This window comes from Aythya ferina (genome assembly GCF_964211825.1).
Source record: "Aythya ferina genome assembly, chromosome: 9".
NCBI classification, from domain to species: Eukaryota; Metazoa; Chordata; class Aves; order Anseriformes; family Anatidae; genus Aythya; species Aythya ferina.
The window spans coordinates 13019209-13035560 of record NC_140305.1 but is presented as its reverse complement, the minus strand read 5'-3'; the positions used below and the strand labels follow the sequence as shown (position 1 = coordinate 13035560).

The 16352-nt window shown below is 52.5% G+C and overlaps 2 protein-coding genes across 6 annotated transcripts; both read left to right on the top strand.

Annotated features, from left to right (window-relative positions):
• Positions 1–129: 129 nt before the first annotated feature.
• On the top strand, positions 130–8626 carry TBCCD1 (TBCC domain containing 1; the record flags this gene model as incomplete). 4 transcript variants are annotated; one of them, XR_014695873.1, is made up of 7 exons in its annotated part: positions 130–462; positions 573–722; positions 2155–2521; positions 3450–3636; positions 3785–4238; positions 7365–7528; positions 8092–8626. XR_014695873.1 is itself a non-coding variant. In XM_084529230.1 (7 exons), 6 exons carry the CDS (start codon positions 130–132, stop codon positions 7492–7494), a joined length of 1665 nt encoding a protein of 554 aa, XP_084385356.1. In that variant the 3' UTR covers positions 7495–7528; positions 8092–8626. The 4 variants fall into 4 exon arrangements, 2 of the variants coding, with proteins under 2 accessions (XP_084385356.1, XP_084385357.1); XR_014695874.1 differs by lacking the exon at positions 8092–8626 and adding an exon at positions 4660–4809 and having other exon boundaries at positions 7365–7499; XM_084529230.1 differs by having other exon boundaries at positions 3785–4282.
• A 1258-nt stretch (positions 8627–9884) lies between these two features.
• CRYGS (crystallin gamma S) lies at positions 9885–15689 on the top strand. 2 transcript variants are annotated; one of them, XM_084530074.1, is made up of 3 exons: positions 9885–10191; positions 13655–13897; positions 15138–15689. In XM_084530074.1, the coding sequence occupies exons 1-3, from the start codon at positions 10171–10173 to the stop codon at positions 15408–15410; spliced, it is 537 nt and encodes a 178-aa protein (XP_084386200.1). In that variant the 5' UTR covers positions 9885–10170; the 3' UTR covers positions 15411–15689. The 2 variants fall into 2 exon arrangements, with proteins under 2 accessions (XP_084386200.1, XP_084386199.1); XM_084530073.1 differs by lacking the exon at positions 15138–15689 and having other exon boundaries at positions 13655–14282.
• The last annotated feature ends 663 nt before the right edge of the window (positions 15690–16352 follow it).

The window sequence follows — 16352 nt, the reverse complement described above, 5'->3', positions numbered from 1 at the left end:
GGGAGCGCGCCCCGCCCGCTCCGCTCCACCAATCCGCGGCGCACACTTCACCGGCGCCTCGGCGGCGGCCAATGGGAAGCGCGCTTAGAGGCGGGGTGGGGGCGGTCGCCGTACGGCAAAGGGGCCGTCATGGCGGCCGCCGTGGCGCTCTGGGTCCGTACGGAGCCGCCGCTGCTGGGCGCGCTGCCGCTGCCGCCGCCCGGCCGGCTGGGCCGCCCCTACCTGCGCAAGATGGCGGCGTACGCGCGGCGGCGGGCGGCGGAGGGCTGCTTCCCCCGGCTGCGCTGGGCGCGCTGGCGGCACATCGCCTGCGGCAAGCTGCGGCTGGGCCGCGGCCTGGCCTGGCTCTACTTCCAGCGCTTCCTCCGCCTCCTCCCGGCCCCGCCGCCCCGCAGCCTGCGGAGAGCGGAGGCGGAGGCGGCGTGCGGCAGCGCCGAGGAGCTGGAGAGGGAGCGGAGCAAGGCACGGCCGGGATGGGGCTGGGGTTGGGGATGGGGCTGGGGGTCGGGGTCCGCCTGTGCCCGTCCTGACGCCGCGGTGTGTCCCTGTGTCGTTGTCTCGCTCCCCCGCAGCTCTCGGTGGACACGCTGCAGTTCCTGCTCTTCCTCTACCTGCAGCAGCTCAGCCGCCTGTCCCTGCGCACGGCGCTCCGCGGCGAGCAGTGGCCCAGCCCCGCGGCCGCAGCCCCCGGCCCGGCGGGGAAAGGAGCCGGGCAGAGCAAGGTGAGTGCCCCTCCAGGGGGGTTTTATGGGGAAAAACGGCTGTTTTTGGGCTGGGGGAGTGAGGTGCTGCGTGTGGTGAGGGTTCTGGGCTGGGGGAGCTTGGTTAAATAATAACTGATGCGAGGGGGGTGTGGGGTCCGCACCAGCGCTCCCACAGGTTGTGGGAGCTCGCTCGGAGCCCTCCCGGCTCGCTGGTTAAGAAGCAGCAGCCTCCGCTTTCAGGCAGCTCTTCCTTCCTCAAAAGCTGCTGTCCTACCTCCTCTTACAGAGCCAGGGGGTCCCAGGGCGCTCCCTAACAAAGTGACCTGAGGTTGTGCTTCAGAGAGGCTGCGATGCAGTCAGGCAGCCACCTGGAGCACAAACGCCTCCTGTAAGGTGTCCTGAAAGCAGATTTCGGGTGGGTGTAACTCTGTGAGTTATAGGTTGACCCCATCGGGATAAAGGCTGGCTGCAAACCTCAGCAGGTTTGTTGGGGCTGGGCTGCTCTGAGCTGTGCAAGCACAGGCAGGGCAAGCTGAAGTGACTGAAAATGGGTAGCCCTGGTAGATCTAACGAGGAGATCTAGCAAACGAGGAAAGAAATGAGAGGACCTGATAGATGGCTGTGAGCCGGGTGGCACAGGAGCACCCAGTGGAATTGAAAAGTTGATGTTGTCTTCAGACTGCTGCTCAGGTGTCACTTTGACACAAAACTCTGAACAGGAACGAGGGCTGCTCTGTGCATGAGAGAGTCTCTGTCACAACGCTGGGCTCTCCAGAGGAGATGCTCGTGGCTGCATGTTGTGCCCCCTCACGTGGTGAGGACAACGTGTAACCGCAGCTGGGTGTTCATTCTGCAGCTTGCAGGCCAGCAAAGGTTGTCTTTATTAACGTCTGCTGCAGCTCCAATCCTTCACTCTTTGTGGTATGGAAACCTTTAGAATTTGAACTAGTGCTTTTTTCAGGGGTTGGTTGCTTTATTGGTCCACTTGCCTGCGAAGAAATGACCCCCTGCTTTTTTTTTTTTTTTTTCTGCGGCTCCTCATCAGAAGCACTTAATCATAGCTGAAGGTCTGGAGCAGATGCAGCGATTTTCCAGCAGAGCAGTTGTAAGACCTTGGCTGTCAGCTATTGATTTGTTTCCTACCTTCAGTGCTAGCAGCAGCTGGCTGAGTTTCTGTGGGAGGGATTGCAGGGGAATCTGTTTCTGCTTTCCAGAATGAAATAGCTGGTGTTTGGAGTTAGAATAAGAACGCTTTTCTTTCTTGGAGGCACTTGCTGATGAGTCTGATTTTCTTTCTGTGTTTGGGAAGGGCAGAGCAGTGGGACCAGGCACTGTGTCTGATCATCTTCCCCTCCTTTAAAACGAGTTAGGCAAGGGTGTTTGTACAGTAGTGGTGGAGTTTGTAATCTCTCTAAGAACTCACCTCACTCTTGGTTTTTTGCTCCCTAAGAACTGGAACGACCAGGACCACCTTGCCTTCTTGCTTGCCCACCTCTCGGACATGCTGGAACTGCTGCTGGAGCCGGAGCAGCTCAGCGCCTCCTCCCACGCCACCAGCAACAGCTTGGTGTCTTACGAAGCCGTCTGTGCCCTCAGCTTTCTCGTTGAAGGGACTGTGGAGGGCTCAGGGACCGTCCATCCTCTGCACGAGCTTGCCCTCTGGCAGCCCTGTCAAGAGAAAAACGGCTACTCAAAGAGCAACAACGCCTTCTCCTTCCCCAAGCTGGAGAGCTGGCTGCGCTCCTGCCTGACGACAAACCCTTTTGGAATGACTGCCTGCCTCAGGTCTGGGAAGAAGCTTGCCTGGGCACAGCAAGGTATCTGCAGGCCTTGCCTTTACTTTTAGAAATAACTTTCCAGCCTCGATTCCTCTTGCTTAGCAAGCATGTGGCAGGGAATGGCCTTTCTTTCCTCCAGCTGATAGTGAAGATGGGGAAAGTGAGAGCTTAGGGGTGAGTCTGCAGGAGTGCGGCACCTGTGTGTGCTTTTCCAGTCCTCAGATCACTTTTGTGAGCAAATGTTAATGACTTAGTTTTCAAAGACCCCCCTGAAGAAGGTCAGTATTGCAACCTTCATTAGTACAGCCAAACACAGAAAATAGATAATGTGATGTGTTTGTGGCAAAGCCGAGAACTGACTGGGATTTTTCATGCCTTGAATCCCAGCCCTTCACCCACAACGGCACTGTGGAGAGCCAAGGCACCTTTCCCCTTAGAAAGAAGAAAAAAAAGTTTATTTTTTTTAATTTGACCGCACAATAGCAAGAGTGGCAGTGCGTTAGGTAGAACAGTGAGGTTGCTCAAGGATTGTGCTGTAGGGGGAGCATTTTGCTGGTTTAGCATGTCTTAAAGTGTGCTCTCCATACTTTGAACACAACGCTGAACACTTGCCCTAAAGACCTTCCTGCCAAGCTCAGATTTGTGGCCGGGAACTGGAAATGGAGATGCCCATGTCCTGGCTTGCAGAAGGCTTTGGCTGCCCTGAATGGTTTTGAAGGTTTTTTGATTTTTCGGTGTGCCCTGGAGCTTCTGAGTGCTGTGTCCTGCCCAGTAGGCACCTGTGGGTGGTACAACTGTTGCGTGGTGACACGGTGTCACCGTGCTACTGTCAGGTTTTGGGCTGATTCCTTTCGGGAGGGATTGCCAGGCAACATGGATGGTGAACCATCGTGTCTGTGTCTCTGTAGGAGGCATGTATAGCCTCTTTGTTTTCCTTCATTTTAAATGTATTAACTTTATTTTGCAGTAGAGGGAACAACCAGGAGAGCAAAGATTGCCTGCAATGCTCCTGTGGTGCCAGAGGTATTCCCCATGGTGATAATGAGCCAGGTGTACAAACAGACGCTGGCCAAGAGCTCGGACACCTTGGTGGGGGCTCACGTAAGAATTCATCGCTGCAATGAGTCCTTCATTTATCTCCTCTCTCCTCTTCGGTGAGTTTTCGTTCCCTTGAGGCCCAGCCAAATATTTTTTCAGCGTTTGTTTGAGTGCTAAGCTCTTGGTAGGTGGATTGAGTAGCGAGAAAGTTCTGGCTGCAGTCTTTCCTGCTCACTGTGTCTTCGTTCCGTTGCTCTTTTGCAGCTCTGTGACCATTGAGAAGTGCCGGAACAGCACTTTCGTGCTCGGCCCTGTGCAGGTGGCCGTTCACGTCCACAGCTGTGACAGCGTCAAGGTCATCGCGGTGTGCTACAGCTTGTCCCTTTCTTCCACCACGGGCTGTACTTTCCACGTTCTGACGCCCACCCAGCCCCTCATCCTCACGGGTAACCAGGCGGTCAGCCTCGCCCCGTTCCACACGCACTACCCCATGCTGGAAGACCACATGGCTCAGGTGGGCCTGGCCACCCTGCCCAACTACTGGGACAGCCCCATGCTGCTGGGCAAGGAGAGCAGCGACACCAGCGTCTTCCGCCTCCTGCCGCCCTCTGACTTCTACACCTTTGTCATCCCGTTTGAGATGGAAGGAGACACCACGGAGACGCCGGGGGGGCTTCCCCACGCCTATCAGAAGGCACTGAGTCAGCGGGAGCAGAAGGTACAGATCTGGCAGAAAATGGTGAAGGAGGCGTGCCTGAGCAAGTGAGTGCCGCGTCCCGACGGGTGTGAGCTGTGCTGAAGCTCAGCGCGGTCGTACAAACAAGTTTCATTTAATGTGGTTCTGCAAAAGTGCTTTAGTAATGGGTCGGTTTCTGTGAGCTACGTCTTGCATGCCAGTCCTAAAGTACGAGTACTTGGCAATCTTGAGATCCTGATCTTCAGTATTGTGGCAAGGGGAATAATGTTTACAGTTAACTCTGCAGGAGGTGCTTTCTCCTGATTGCATGCTTGCAAAGCTGAAGGGGAAGCATGCCTAGATGCTGCTGAGGGCCGAGGCGAGGGATCTGTCCTGGTGGCACGAGTTTACAGCTTACCTCACGCTGGGTACTGTCTCCTTGCTGTCTCTGTTCTGCTTCCAGTGCCGCATGCTGACGTGGGTGAGATCTGGGCACGCACCCTGAACAACAGCTCCACAAATTATTGGCCTGCAGCTGATGGGTGATCATTCTTAGCCCCAAGCTTTACATTGAGATCGAAGCTTTAAATTACTGTCCCACCTGTTTGTTGAGGTGAGCTGAGAATATGCATGTGGACCATTACTGTAAATCACCTCACGGACAGTAGCTTTTAAAGTTCTTTTTAAAATCCTCCGCCCAGCATTTACTGTTCTAAGTAGTCCCAGCCTAGCCTGTCTTGTGTACTGATACACATCCATTTGCTTTCTCAGCACCTGCTGGGGAGTTCTGAAAGAGTTGACCTTCCTTCCTTTGTTAACACGTTTTCTTGAGCAGCCAGCCAGATTGGGCAGGTGTAAAAAGCTGTCACCTTCAGTTTTGCTGCTTTTATCTTCTGTGAACCATTTTGATGTAGCAACCTGAAGGATTTGGCTTCAGGACAAACAGAGAATGGGGGTAGAAGTGCAGATAGTTGATTTTAAAGACCTGAAGAGGTGAAAACAACTTTTGATCCTTAAGCTGTGCTTGCACTGTATATATTTTCTTCCTATTCTGTGCTCAGCTGATGAGTTGCAATGGGCTTGTAACTGGGTGAGAAGCAGGGATCTCAGAGGGGTTTGGTCTGTGGGACACAGGGAATATGAAAACCACCTGTTGGGTCAGTCAACAGTTCCTTTCATACCAAGCTGAGGAATTTGAGTCTGTTTGTTCATTGTTCTGGAGCAGCTCGCTCAGCTTTCCCTGTCCCTTTGTGGCATTCAGAGAGCTCAGGAGCCTGCAGTTTGAAAGAGCTCCAGAATGAGGGGGGGAGAAGGGATTCTTGGGTGGGATTCTGCTACAAATAGAGGATGGTTGAGCAGAAGTGACCCAGTAGCGGTGACAAAGGTATAAAAACCTTCACAACTCTAAGCTCTTAAATCTTGAAGAGCAGCAGAGAGGAAAATCTGAACCTTGACTGCTGTGCTGGAGTCATCCTTGTGTTTATCAGCCTCATCTGAGGTGCTTCTTGTCTCTGCAGCCATTGCCCTCTCAGTGCTGTTGCTCTTCCCTCAGGGTTTTATGAAGGTATTTTGCCCATCAAAATCTTACAGCGGAAGGAATGTTAGATAATGCGGATGATGTGCGTAGTTTTAGTGTCCTCTACAGCAGTCACAGGAGGTGGGAGCTTGGTACTGGATTGCTTTATTTCATAAAAGGGGAAAAAGGGGACCAGGTTTAGAAGGTTGCTGAAAAGAAGCTGGGCAGCTGACAGTGTGTAGTGTGTCTGTCCCCTGCAGGCAGGGAGAGGACTATACAGACAACTTGGAGCAAGCAGATTATCAGGTGTGCAGAAAGAAAAAAAAGCTGCTGGTGCTTGAGCAGGGAGGTGAAACAAACTGTTATCAGTAAAAGCCATCTTTCAAAAACTTGAAGTTGTCCGAATGAGGAAAGTGGGCTTAAAAAAAAAAAAAAAAGAATATAAAAGAATGTAAATCCTGCCAGGCTAAAGGTAAAAACCCCATAAGACAGGACCAGTAAGAGAGCTGGAGGAACAACTTGCAAAAGCGTCAAATCCTGCTTGCTTGTTTTCTGAGCACATCAGACAAAGTCTTTCAGGGTCGGCAGCAGATCGAGGTGTATAATAAGCACGTGGAGAAGATAAAGCCATGAGAGAAGAGAGGAGTGACTGCCTTTGTGTTCACGTTCACTGGGGAGGAATTTAGGTTAGCTTCCAGCCTAGAAGCCTGCTTTCTGGGGAATTTGTCAGTGAATGTCTCCAATGGAAGTGACAGTACAAAGAAGAAGAGCCTTTAAATTGAAAAAAGGGTGTGGGTAAACTGGGGCCCTCTGAAGCTGAGTGGCACAGAAATGAATAGGGATGGTTTGCTGCTTTTCCCAGTACAGGATAGGAGCATCAAAACAAATTAGGAACGAGTCAAAGCAAAACCACACAAAATCTCCAAAGGATATTGAAGATGTTCATGTTTTACTTTGGTTCAGAAATGTATTGTGTAAGCTCATAGAAAAAGAAGTCTGTCAGGAGCTATTCAACACTAACGCCACCTTTGGCATAAGAAATTCAGGAGCTGAAGTGATCCCAGATGGCTGGGAAGTTCTGGAGAAATACTGCCATGAGGCTGTGCTGCTCTTGGATGTTTGATCATTGCCAGAGAGAGTGATAGAGGTGATATACCCTGTTATTGTTGGTCTTGCCAAAAGAAAAAAAAGTTATTTCCTAGTAAAGGGAGTTATTTGAGGAGTGGTGTTTATACGTATGTCTTTTCCACATCTCCATTCTCTCTTTTCCAGATGTTGTCACAACAAAATTTTCTGTTTCCATTGCTTGAACATTCATTACTGATCCTTTTCTACCTTTTCAGATGGTTTTTAATCTGTGCTCTAAGATTAAAGCAGAGGAAGCCTTATGGAGCAGGGTGGCTGCTAAAGGAGTGGGAAGTTTGTGTTGCTTGTATAACTGCTGAGTTCTACCTTTGGGGTTAACTTCAGTTACATTCACGTGGTAAAAACCTTCTCTTCATGGTACAGGCAGTTCTTGAACCAAGGCCAGCTCTTAGCTGATATGTTTAGAGGCTTGTTTCGGTAGAGAAGGTGAGGTTTAGAAGAATAATACTACAAAAAAAGTATGACTTTTGCATGCTTCCTTGCTGATCATCTTCTTTTGGTTGCAGGGATCAGAGGAAGCAGTTCCAGATGCTGGTGGAAAGCAAGTTCTATGAATGGCTGATTCAGACAGGGAACCGTCAGCAGCTGGATAGCCTCGTCCCTCCTGCTGTGGGCTCCAAGCAGGCAGCAGGGTAGCATCGTGTTCCTGTGCAACAAAAGGAAAGGAAGGGTGAGTACAGGGCTTCTCTTGATTCTTCTGTATCTAGAAGACTTGTCTCGTATTTGTACGTACAGCCTAGGCAGAGGAGGAAGAAGCTGGAAGCTGCTTGTTGGAGATTCTCCCGAGAGCTGTGCATTTGGTTTTAGTTCTCATTTTGCAGTCAAAACCTCTTTTTAGTTTAAGCCTGTTCTGTGTGTACTCAGCACCTCCCTTATTCTCGGCAGGTGGTGTTTGATTTGCTGGGGTCATCTGTGTGCATCTGTGAAGACAGATAGGCTTATTGTACATAATCTGAAGTAAAAACTTATTTGAACAGCTGCCTTTTTAAAGAAGCTGTGTATTAATATCTGTACTCACCTGACTCACTTTCTGTTTAAGAGAATTGGGCGAGACTTTAATTATTTTGCAGTCTCTTTCTCTTCCTAAGCAGAAGCTGGAGGCAGGCCCCTATCCTGTTCTTCGGCTATTGCATATTTCAAACCATAACAAACTTTTTTTTCCCCCTTTAGTCTTCATGTTGCTTTCTCTTTGCTAGTGTTGGGCCTAAACTTTGCTCCTCTCCTTTGTTACAGAGTTGTAGGAAGAGAAAGCAATACCCTGATGGCGGTTCTCATCACGACTCTGCAGCTGTCACGACTGAACACGCTTGATGTGGATCTGATGCCCAGCCTTGGAGTGGATTTGGACATCTCTCTGGTTTAGGATTTCAGTTGCTGCCACTTTCCCAGGAGTGTGCTGTAACTATTCTGTGGGTAACTGAGGAAGCGCATGCTGCTGGAGGAAGATGAGCAAGCGTGCCTGCCCCTTGTCGCAGGGCAGCTGGTGCCAGGTAGCATCCGCGGTGTGCAGGTGTCCACCGAAGGAGCCTCTCCTGGTGTGGCGCTGGACGTAGGCCTGGCTGTCCCACACATCCTTATGATACAAGCCAGCTGCACTGTTTTTATAAATGTGAAAAGCAAATGTTTTGATTTTTTTTTATGAATGAAATTCTATAGATTTTTTTAAAATACAAAGATGGCACTTAAGCAATGTGATTTTTGTGGAATTACCTTTCTTGTACGTTTGCTTTGTTTTGACAAGTGTCAATAAAATAGAGTTCTCAGAAAAGCCTGGCATGTGTTCTAGGGAATGAGTTTTACCTACACAGTTAGTGTTAGAGGGACACAGCATCTTCACAGCTTTGATGAAAGGTGACCCGGTCAGCTGAGAGAAAAGTACCAAATTCTTAGCAGCAAAGGAGCTGAAGGCTTTGAAGGTTATCTTAGTGCAATGTTTTGATAGAAACACAGTTTCCTGCCTTTATTTCCTGCAAAGAGTATCAACATGAATGAGTCCTGTGCTCATTTTGTGCTAGCAGACCCTGTCTGCAGTGGAGCTGTCCTGAACCTACTGGGTTGCTTTCTAATAGTGTCTTGGTCTGGGTCGGGCTTTGGTCATTGCAGGACAGCATTTGGATTTAAAAAATGAAATATCTGTGAGTGGCTTCTCAGCTTCCTGGCAGTGATAGATGTGAGCAGCAGCACTAGGTGATTGAAGACACCTAAAATGGGAGGAGGATGAGATGCTGCTGAGCACCTGTCTGTCTCCGATGGTCATACCTGACTGTGAATTCCTCCGGTGTTCAGCAGGGCTGCAGCAGCGTGTGTGGGGTGGCACGCGGAGCCGCTGTCGTGAGACTGCCCTGACAGATTTGAATCAGGGTCTGTGTGCTTCAGGCGCAGCGGTGCCAGCTTTGTGCCTTTGTTCCGCTAAGCTGCGGGGTTGGTGCAGTGAATAGCTGCAGGGGTGGTTTTTATAACGTGGAGGCTCAGGGGTGTGCGGGTGTACAGAAGCCAGCGTTCCTCGCCCTCCCTGCTTGGTGGGCCAGTTAAAAGAAATGATCCCTTGCTTAAACTGCAAGCAGTGGGGTAAGAATTCTGAGTTAAATTTGTGTCAGTGGCAGGCTTCTTCAGAGATTCAGGTGCATTCTTTGCTATTTACTGTCACTTTTGGGGTGTATGGCCAGAAATGCTTCCTCTCCTTGATGTCAGGCACCGTTTAAAGCAATATAGCTCAGCTGAGGGCGTGCTGTAAAAATGCACGATACCTTTGCTGCAGTGAAGTTTCCACGTAGGGCTTTTGAAGCACAGCCTCTGAGCAGAGGCTGTTCTTTGCGAGCTGTGGTCTGCTCTGAGCACGTGCTCACCCTTTCCTAGCTGCACCCTTCATTGCAAGGGAACGTTCTCTAATAAATATTTGTGTTTCTTCCTTGCAAACGGGGATGGGCCTTTTTAGAGCTGACTAGGATGCTTCTTGTTTAACATGCTTAAAAGGGAGAGCAGCCAAAATGCCCTCCCCCCTACCCCATCCTCCAGGGCTTGGCAGGGGGCTGCGTGCTTTGAGTGCGTTTGGCAGAGTTTTGGTGTTCTGACTCAGCAAATGGTAACAAAGGGAGGACAGCGAAGCCTTCCTTTATTCCATAATCCCGTTTGTTTTTCTGGAAACCGGCTATAGCCTCAGAATCACTGACTCAATTTTTGGATCCTATTCTCATGACAAAGCGGCTGGCTGGTTTAAAACAAGCCCACTATAAAAGGGGCGCCTCGCATCCTGGCTGTTTGTAAGAGGTCCTGACGTGCCTCCAGCACTGGGAAGTTTGGCTGCAACAGAAAATGTCCAGAGCTGGAACCAAGGTAAGTTTATTTGCAACCTACACACGATATTTTCAAGTACACTGAGGTTTGATGCCCTGTAAATCGATGGTGAAGGCTGCAGTGCCAGCAGTGAGCATGATGAGGTGCGTTTGCAGAACTAGGTCTCGTGGAAAACTTCCCTGGGATGAGCCGAGTCCTACCAGCAGCTGCTGAATCCCCCTTCTGTGGTGGAGCAAAGGGACAGACCGATGGCTGAATCATGGCTGTAGCACCAAAGGCAATAGCACTGACAAGGGAGGAGAACCATTTGTGATCTGGTGGAATCAGGAGGGGTGACTTAAACTGAAGAGGTAGGTCACAAAGCTCACCTTCAGCTGGGGCAGTGTGTGTTAGGTGGGGATCCAGCTCAGATGCTGGGAGCTTCGATGTGGAGGTGGCAAAGCCCTGCTGGCTGTTCCCACAGACAGTGCTGTAGGCTTGGGATTGGGGCGCAGGGGTAAGGGTGAGAACTTGGGGCTTGTGGACCGCTTCCCCTGGGCAGTGTTGAACAACTGCTAAGAGCCTGTGGACAGCTGAACGGCGTCCCCTTGTATTCCCTTGCCAGATTATGTCCCTCTTAGCCCGCGGAGGCTTTAAGGCCCAGCGGGCAGAGAGCTCGGGGGCAGAGTGGTTTTGCAGGCACTGGTCTGTGCTGCGGAAGGTCTGGACCCGCTCTCTGCTTCCCTGCTCCTTTTGTCTGGTTTGAAGTGATTGAGCTATTTCCGAGAGGTCTTTAGAAACTGAGCGTGGTGTGCCACTGCCTCCCAGCCTGGGGGCTGCAGCTGTGCAGGCTTTATGTACCCGTGCATGAAGGTGCTGCAGAATGTAACTGCCTGCCATCTGCATGAAGATACTTAAGTGTGTGCTGTCCCTGCTGGAAGCCCCGTCCTCTGTTAGGGTGCTTTGCCCTGGCTGATTGTGTGCTGTGGTGTAGCAAAACGTCTGGGATGAGTGAAGTCAGCGCATGAGCCCAAATCTTATCTGTTCTCTGTGCCGTGCTCTCATGTAGCACATTCCAGGGAGAGAAGAAAAAGGCAAAGGAGAGAATTAAGTGCTATTTCCCACAACGTAAGCAAGTGGTCTGCCCTAGAAAGGGATCACCATCCCCATGCTGCCTCTGTAGAATGCCATGGGTGCTGGCAGGTATTGCTTAAGGGTGTTGTTCACAAGTGTCCCTCTAACAGACCTGCTGTTGGGAAGAAAAGTGATAACTGCTATGAGGTGGCTGAGGGAGGGAGAGTTTTGCAGTTGTGTAAGGAAGATCTGCCGTGGCAAATCTGTTATCTGCCAGGTAAGCCCCAGAGCAATGTTTGGGCAGTGAGCGGTTAATGGGATGGAGCTGCAAGCAGGGCAGCTCCATGGCTTTGCTGACAGAGGTGATTTGCGTCCAACCTACAGATCTGGAATTGAAATCTGTAATTCACCTGTCGTTATCCTGCTGGTGAGAACCATCAGTCTGCTCTGCTTGTGCCCACAGGCCCGAAGGAAAGTTTAGGGGTGCCGGGTCTGAGGGTCTGGAATGAGCTGAGGGGGTGTGCAAAGGGCGATGGTGGGGAATGGGTGGGCAGGAGCCTGCTCCTTACATCTTCCTGTTAAGTGCTCACAGAATAAACCAACAAACCACGCCTCTAGTTGGTCACTGCTCCTTGATGCATTCTCAGATTTGGTTTTGGCTTCGTGGCTTTATAAGTCCAGGGAGAAGATCTCCCAAGGAGCAGCGGGTAGCATTGCCAAATGGAAATTCCCTTGTGTTCCTCAAGGTGGGAAAGGAACATGAAATGAGCTCTCCTTCTGTGTTAGAAATAGAGGGCCAGCTTAACCAATTCAGCAAAGCGTTGCTGTGACAGGGCAAGATAACCAAGGACATAAATCCTCTCCCCAGACTAGGGTTGGGCTGAAGGGGCACACTGACCAACCAACCACCCTAGGAAAATGGAAAGGTCGAATGCTGTCTGAGTTTGTACTGCGTTGGATCACTGACCTGCAGATCAGTTGGTTCAGTGCAAGGCTCTAGAAGACACTGGAGTAAGAGACTGATTCATGTCAAACCGATGTAATTTTCTCTAGGAGAAATTTGACAGCACTTCATAGTAGGAATGCTTTTGACATGGTCTGACTTCACTGTACCATAAGCAAACAAGGGATATAGTCAAAAATAGACATGGTGGTTTGGGAACCCTTACTCCAAAGAGCAGCTCTCGAGTAATTGTCATCTGGAAGGACCGAAAGTGAGGGCTGCACAAAGAGCTGCTCTAGGACTTGGTGATCAAAGGACCTCTGAACTCTGTGGACATCACTTCTCCAGGTCTGGTGATACCTTGGGCAAGAGGGATGGGATCTGCTCACCAGCTCTCAAGATCAGGTTGGAACAGGTTGTGATGAAGCAAGAGGAAAAAGCACCCCTGAGTGAAGTGCTTTGCCGTCAGCTGCTCGGCTGTAGTGCAGATCTTTGGAAAGAAGCACGGTGATGAATTGGGAATTTGTTGGCCGTGTCAAACTGGTGACAACAGCAAAGCACCAAAGCAGAACAAGCCAACTACAAACACAATCAGTGATACAAACTGAGCTACCCACATACTTGAAGCACTTTATTTTTATTTATTTATTTTTTGGCATGGGTAAAGCTCAAGTGATATCCAGTTGTTGGCATTGACTTTCTCAAAAGCAAACTGTGGATCAGGTTGGGTGGGGGCAAGGAGAATGATCTCAGGGCTTGAAGACAAGGCCCAGGAGGGAAGAGACCTCACCACTCCCTTGTCATAGAGGCCTGACTACAAACGCTCAATAAGCCAACTGCCTGGTACAGCCCGTAGACTACGTATGGCTCCCTTGGCTGTAATTTAGTTACTATTGATCTAGAGAAGGTGGGAGCACTTGTTGCAAAGAAAACAGTGGCTTTTCCAGGGGTTGGACTGGGACAGAGCAAGGTGCTGGGAAGGCCGAGGAGTTGGAGAAGGGTGGTGGTTGGAGATGTTGGGGCCAGACCAGTGGATCTGCTGCCGGGGTTGTTCGGATGCGTCTGATCCTGCTCTGTGGGTGGGCTGGACGACTTATGGACATCCTGAAGGCTCTGTTTGCAAATATTTCAAACCATGATGCAGCTACAGCCGTGTCTAGTGGAAGATGATGCTTATTTAATGTGTGTTCCAGCCCAAACCAGTCTGTGACTCTATAGGATACAGGTTCTGGAAAACGACTTGGGAAGGCTGCCTTTTCCCTGGAAAAGTGAAGTTTGGAGTTTAAATTGTTGGTCTTTTTTCTATTCCTCTTCACGTTAGAGGCAGGAGGGGTTACAGACAACCTCCGAGTGTGACTGTGTGCTTTGGAGCGACGCTTCCAGCGGCAATGCCGACGCTGCTTGTGGCTGCCTGCACCAGTGTGCCTGCATGCGGGCTGCTCGCACCTCCCCAGGCACAGCGGGGTGAGGAACCACCCCCATCTCCCTCTGTTCCTTGTGTTTCAGATCACCTTCTACGAAGACAAGAATTTCCTGGGCCGTCGCTACGAGTGCGACAGCGACTGCCCCGACTTCCACACCTACCTGAGCCGCTGCAACTCCATCCGGGTGGAAGGAGGCACCTGGGTGGCCTACGAGAGGCCCGACTTCTCGGGGAACATGTACGTGCTGACGCAGGGCGAGTATCCCGACTACCACCACTGGATGGGCCTGAACGACCGCCTCGGTTCCTGCAGGGCTGTCCAGATTGTAAGTGTGGTGCTGCCCGAGGGGCCTCTGTGGTTACGTGCCTGCCGCTCTGGCGTGCTTGGAGGTGGCCCTGTCCTCCTGGAGAGATGGGGAGAGGACGGCTGGAGGGGGCTCGCTCCCACAACCCTGCCCAGGGGACTGAATCCGAGTGGTGCTGAGTCCCTGCAGGGCACGCGGAGGGACTGCAATGCCCAGACGAGCAGCCTTAAAACCAGCAGGATGGGAGCGTGGGTGTGTGAGGCTGTGACACCAGCGCTGGCGCTTCTGTGTCTGCCAGCTGTGGAGCAGACGCTGGTGGGGATCTGGGCATCACTGATGTGAGCAGCGCTGCCACGGTTTGGCATCACGTGGAGCAAGGGGGCTTTGCTTTTGTCTGGAGGTCTAAAGCCACTCTGAGCCTGTTGTGGGTTTGAGGTGGGTGTAAGTCCCTCAGCACAGAGCAGGGAGGGTTTCCAGCCAGCTCAGAGCTCTGGTCTGGTGCTAGGGATGGAGCAGGAGCATGCGGGAGGTGTAACAGCAGCACAGCTCCCTCCACCAGCATGAAATGCTGCACGTCCACCGGTGCCTGGCCTCCCCTCCCGTGCACAGGGACTGGCTGCTCGGAGGGCTAGGGTCAGAGGACCCGGAGCAGCATCACGGATCCGTGAGACCCCGCAGAGCTCAGCTGGGGCCGGCAACCAGCGCGGACGGGAGGGGAGGTGGAGGAGGATGGTGTCCAGGCAGCTGCAGATTAAAACCGCCGCAGTGCCTTCAGGCAACGCAGCGCTTGAAATCACAGTGGAAAATACCCGCGCTGCGTTCTGCTGTAATACAACCCAGCTGGGGTCACCAGCTCATTAAACTCCTCATTGCCTGGAGGAGCGGGGAGCGGAGGGGGTGCATCGCTCCACTCGGATCTCACCGAGCAGCTTAAAGGGTTTGCGCAGGCGGCGTGTCTGGGACAGAGCCCGGCACTTGTTTGTCCTCCCTATGCCCGTCCTGAAGCGGGGCTGTGGTGGGGCTTTAAGCTGAAATTGCTCAGCTTGGGCTCAGTGCCCTCTTTGCATGGGATGTGTGGTTGGGCATTGCCCTGCGCTGTGCTTTTGGGGGGCTGACAGGAGCCGTTCAGCGCTGTCGTGGTGTGCTGGGGGTGCTTGGTGCCTGACCTGAGCCCAGCTGTGCCTTGGCTCTGCTCCCATCCCTTGGAGAATTTGTCGGTGCCTCAGCAAACACCTTACAATTTTCTCCCTGTTTCTTCCAGCCGAGTGGAGGCCGGGGCCACATCCAGGTGTTTGAGAAGGGAGATTTCGGTGGGCAGATGTTCGAGGCCACCGAGGACTGCCCTTCCATCATGGACGAGTGCCGTATCCGTGAGGTCCACGCCTGCCGGGTGCTGGAGGGTGTCTGGGTGTTCTACGAGCACCCCAACTACCGGGGCAGGCAGTACCTGCTGCCCAAGGGAGAGTACCGCCAGCCTGTGGAGTGGGGAGCCGTGAGCCCCGCCGTCCAGTCCTTCCGCAGCATCGCCGAGTGAGCAGAGAGGAGCCGTACCCCCCGCCCCAATAAAGCAGTTGAGTCGCTCAGTTCAGCCTGTCCTGCTTCTTCCCTGCGTGCGAGCCTGCCTCCCAGCCGTCCCTGCCCTGCTGGAGGTGACATGGAGCTGAGCCTCCTCCACCTCTGCTGTCCTCCTCCTCTGCGCTGGCCCCGTCCCCTCTGTCCCTCTGCTCCTGGGTTGGGTGGCAGTGGCTGTCCTGTGTTTCAGGGAGTGTGTCCCTCTCATGGTGCACAAGGCACTGGGACAAGGGTGGGAGGCAGAGGGGACAGAGCAGGAGGGTGGCGGCCACAGCCTCCGTGGGGACCCTGGCAGCCCTGAGTGTCAGGGTGCTCCCTGGAGGTGTGAGATGAGGGGAGGGCCACAAAAAGCAGGGCAGTTAGAAGAGGACCGAGATGGTGAGCACCTCTCAAAACTGCCCTGAGATGCGAGATTGCTGCTGGGTGGCCCCAAAGAGTAGGAGGGGAAGGGAAGGAGCTGGTCCCCAGGCTCCTGAGATGTGCAGTGAGCAAAGGGGGCTGTCAGGCTCTCCAGCGCTCCCAGTCAGCCCAGTTTGGAAGGCCCTGTTTTGCCCAGTGCCGCTAGATGTCAGGCTGGATGCGTGCCCACGCAGGATAAGTGATGCTGGCTGCACGGGCCCCTCTCCTCCTGGGGCAGCCCGGTCCGTTTGCAGGTGGAGCAGAGGGACCCTGGGATAATGATGGTGGCAGAAGCAGAGCCCCCCCAGCCGTCTGCCCCCGGCTGATGTATGAGGTTATTACGGAGGGGGAGGCAAGTTAAGCGGTACTTGTCAAGCCGCAGGCACCGTGACCCCCGGGGAGCGCAGCCCCCTGTGAAGGGCGACATGTGTCCTCATCTTCCCCCTGTTCCCCCTTTGCCTTCCCTCACCTCTCTCCTTTCCTCTGGGGTTTGACTCTGCCTCAT

Bases quoted from the DNA above. Each gene is read 5' to 3' on its own strand.
- CRYGS (XM_084530073.1), top strand. From the start codon at position 10,171: ATGTCCAGAGCTGGAACCAAG. The intron at 10,192-13,654 runs GTAAGTTTATTT...CTTGTGTTTCAG, and splicing joins TGTCCAGAGCTGGAACCAAG to ATCACCTTCTACGAAGACAA.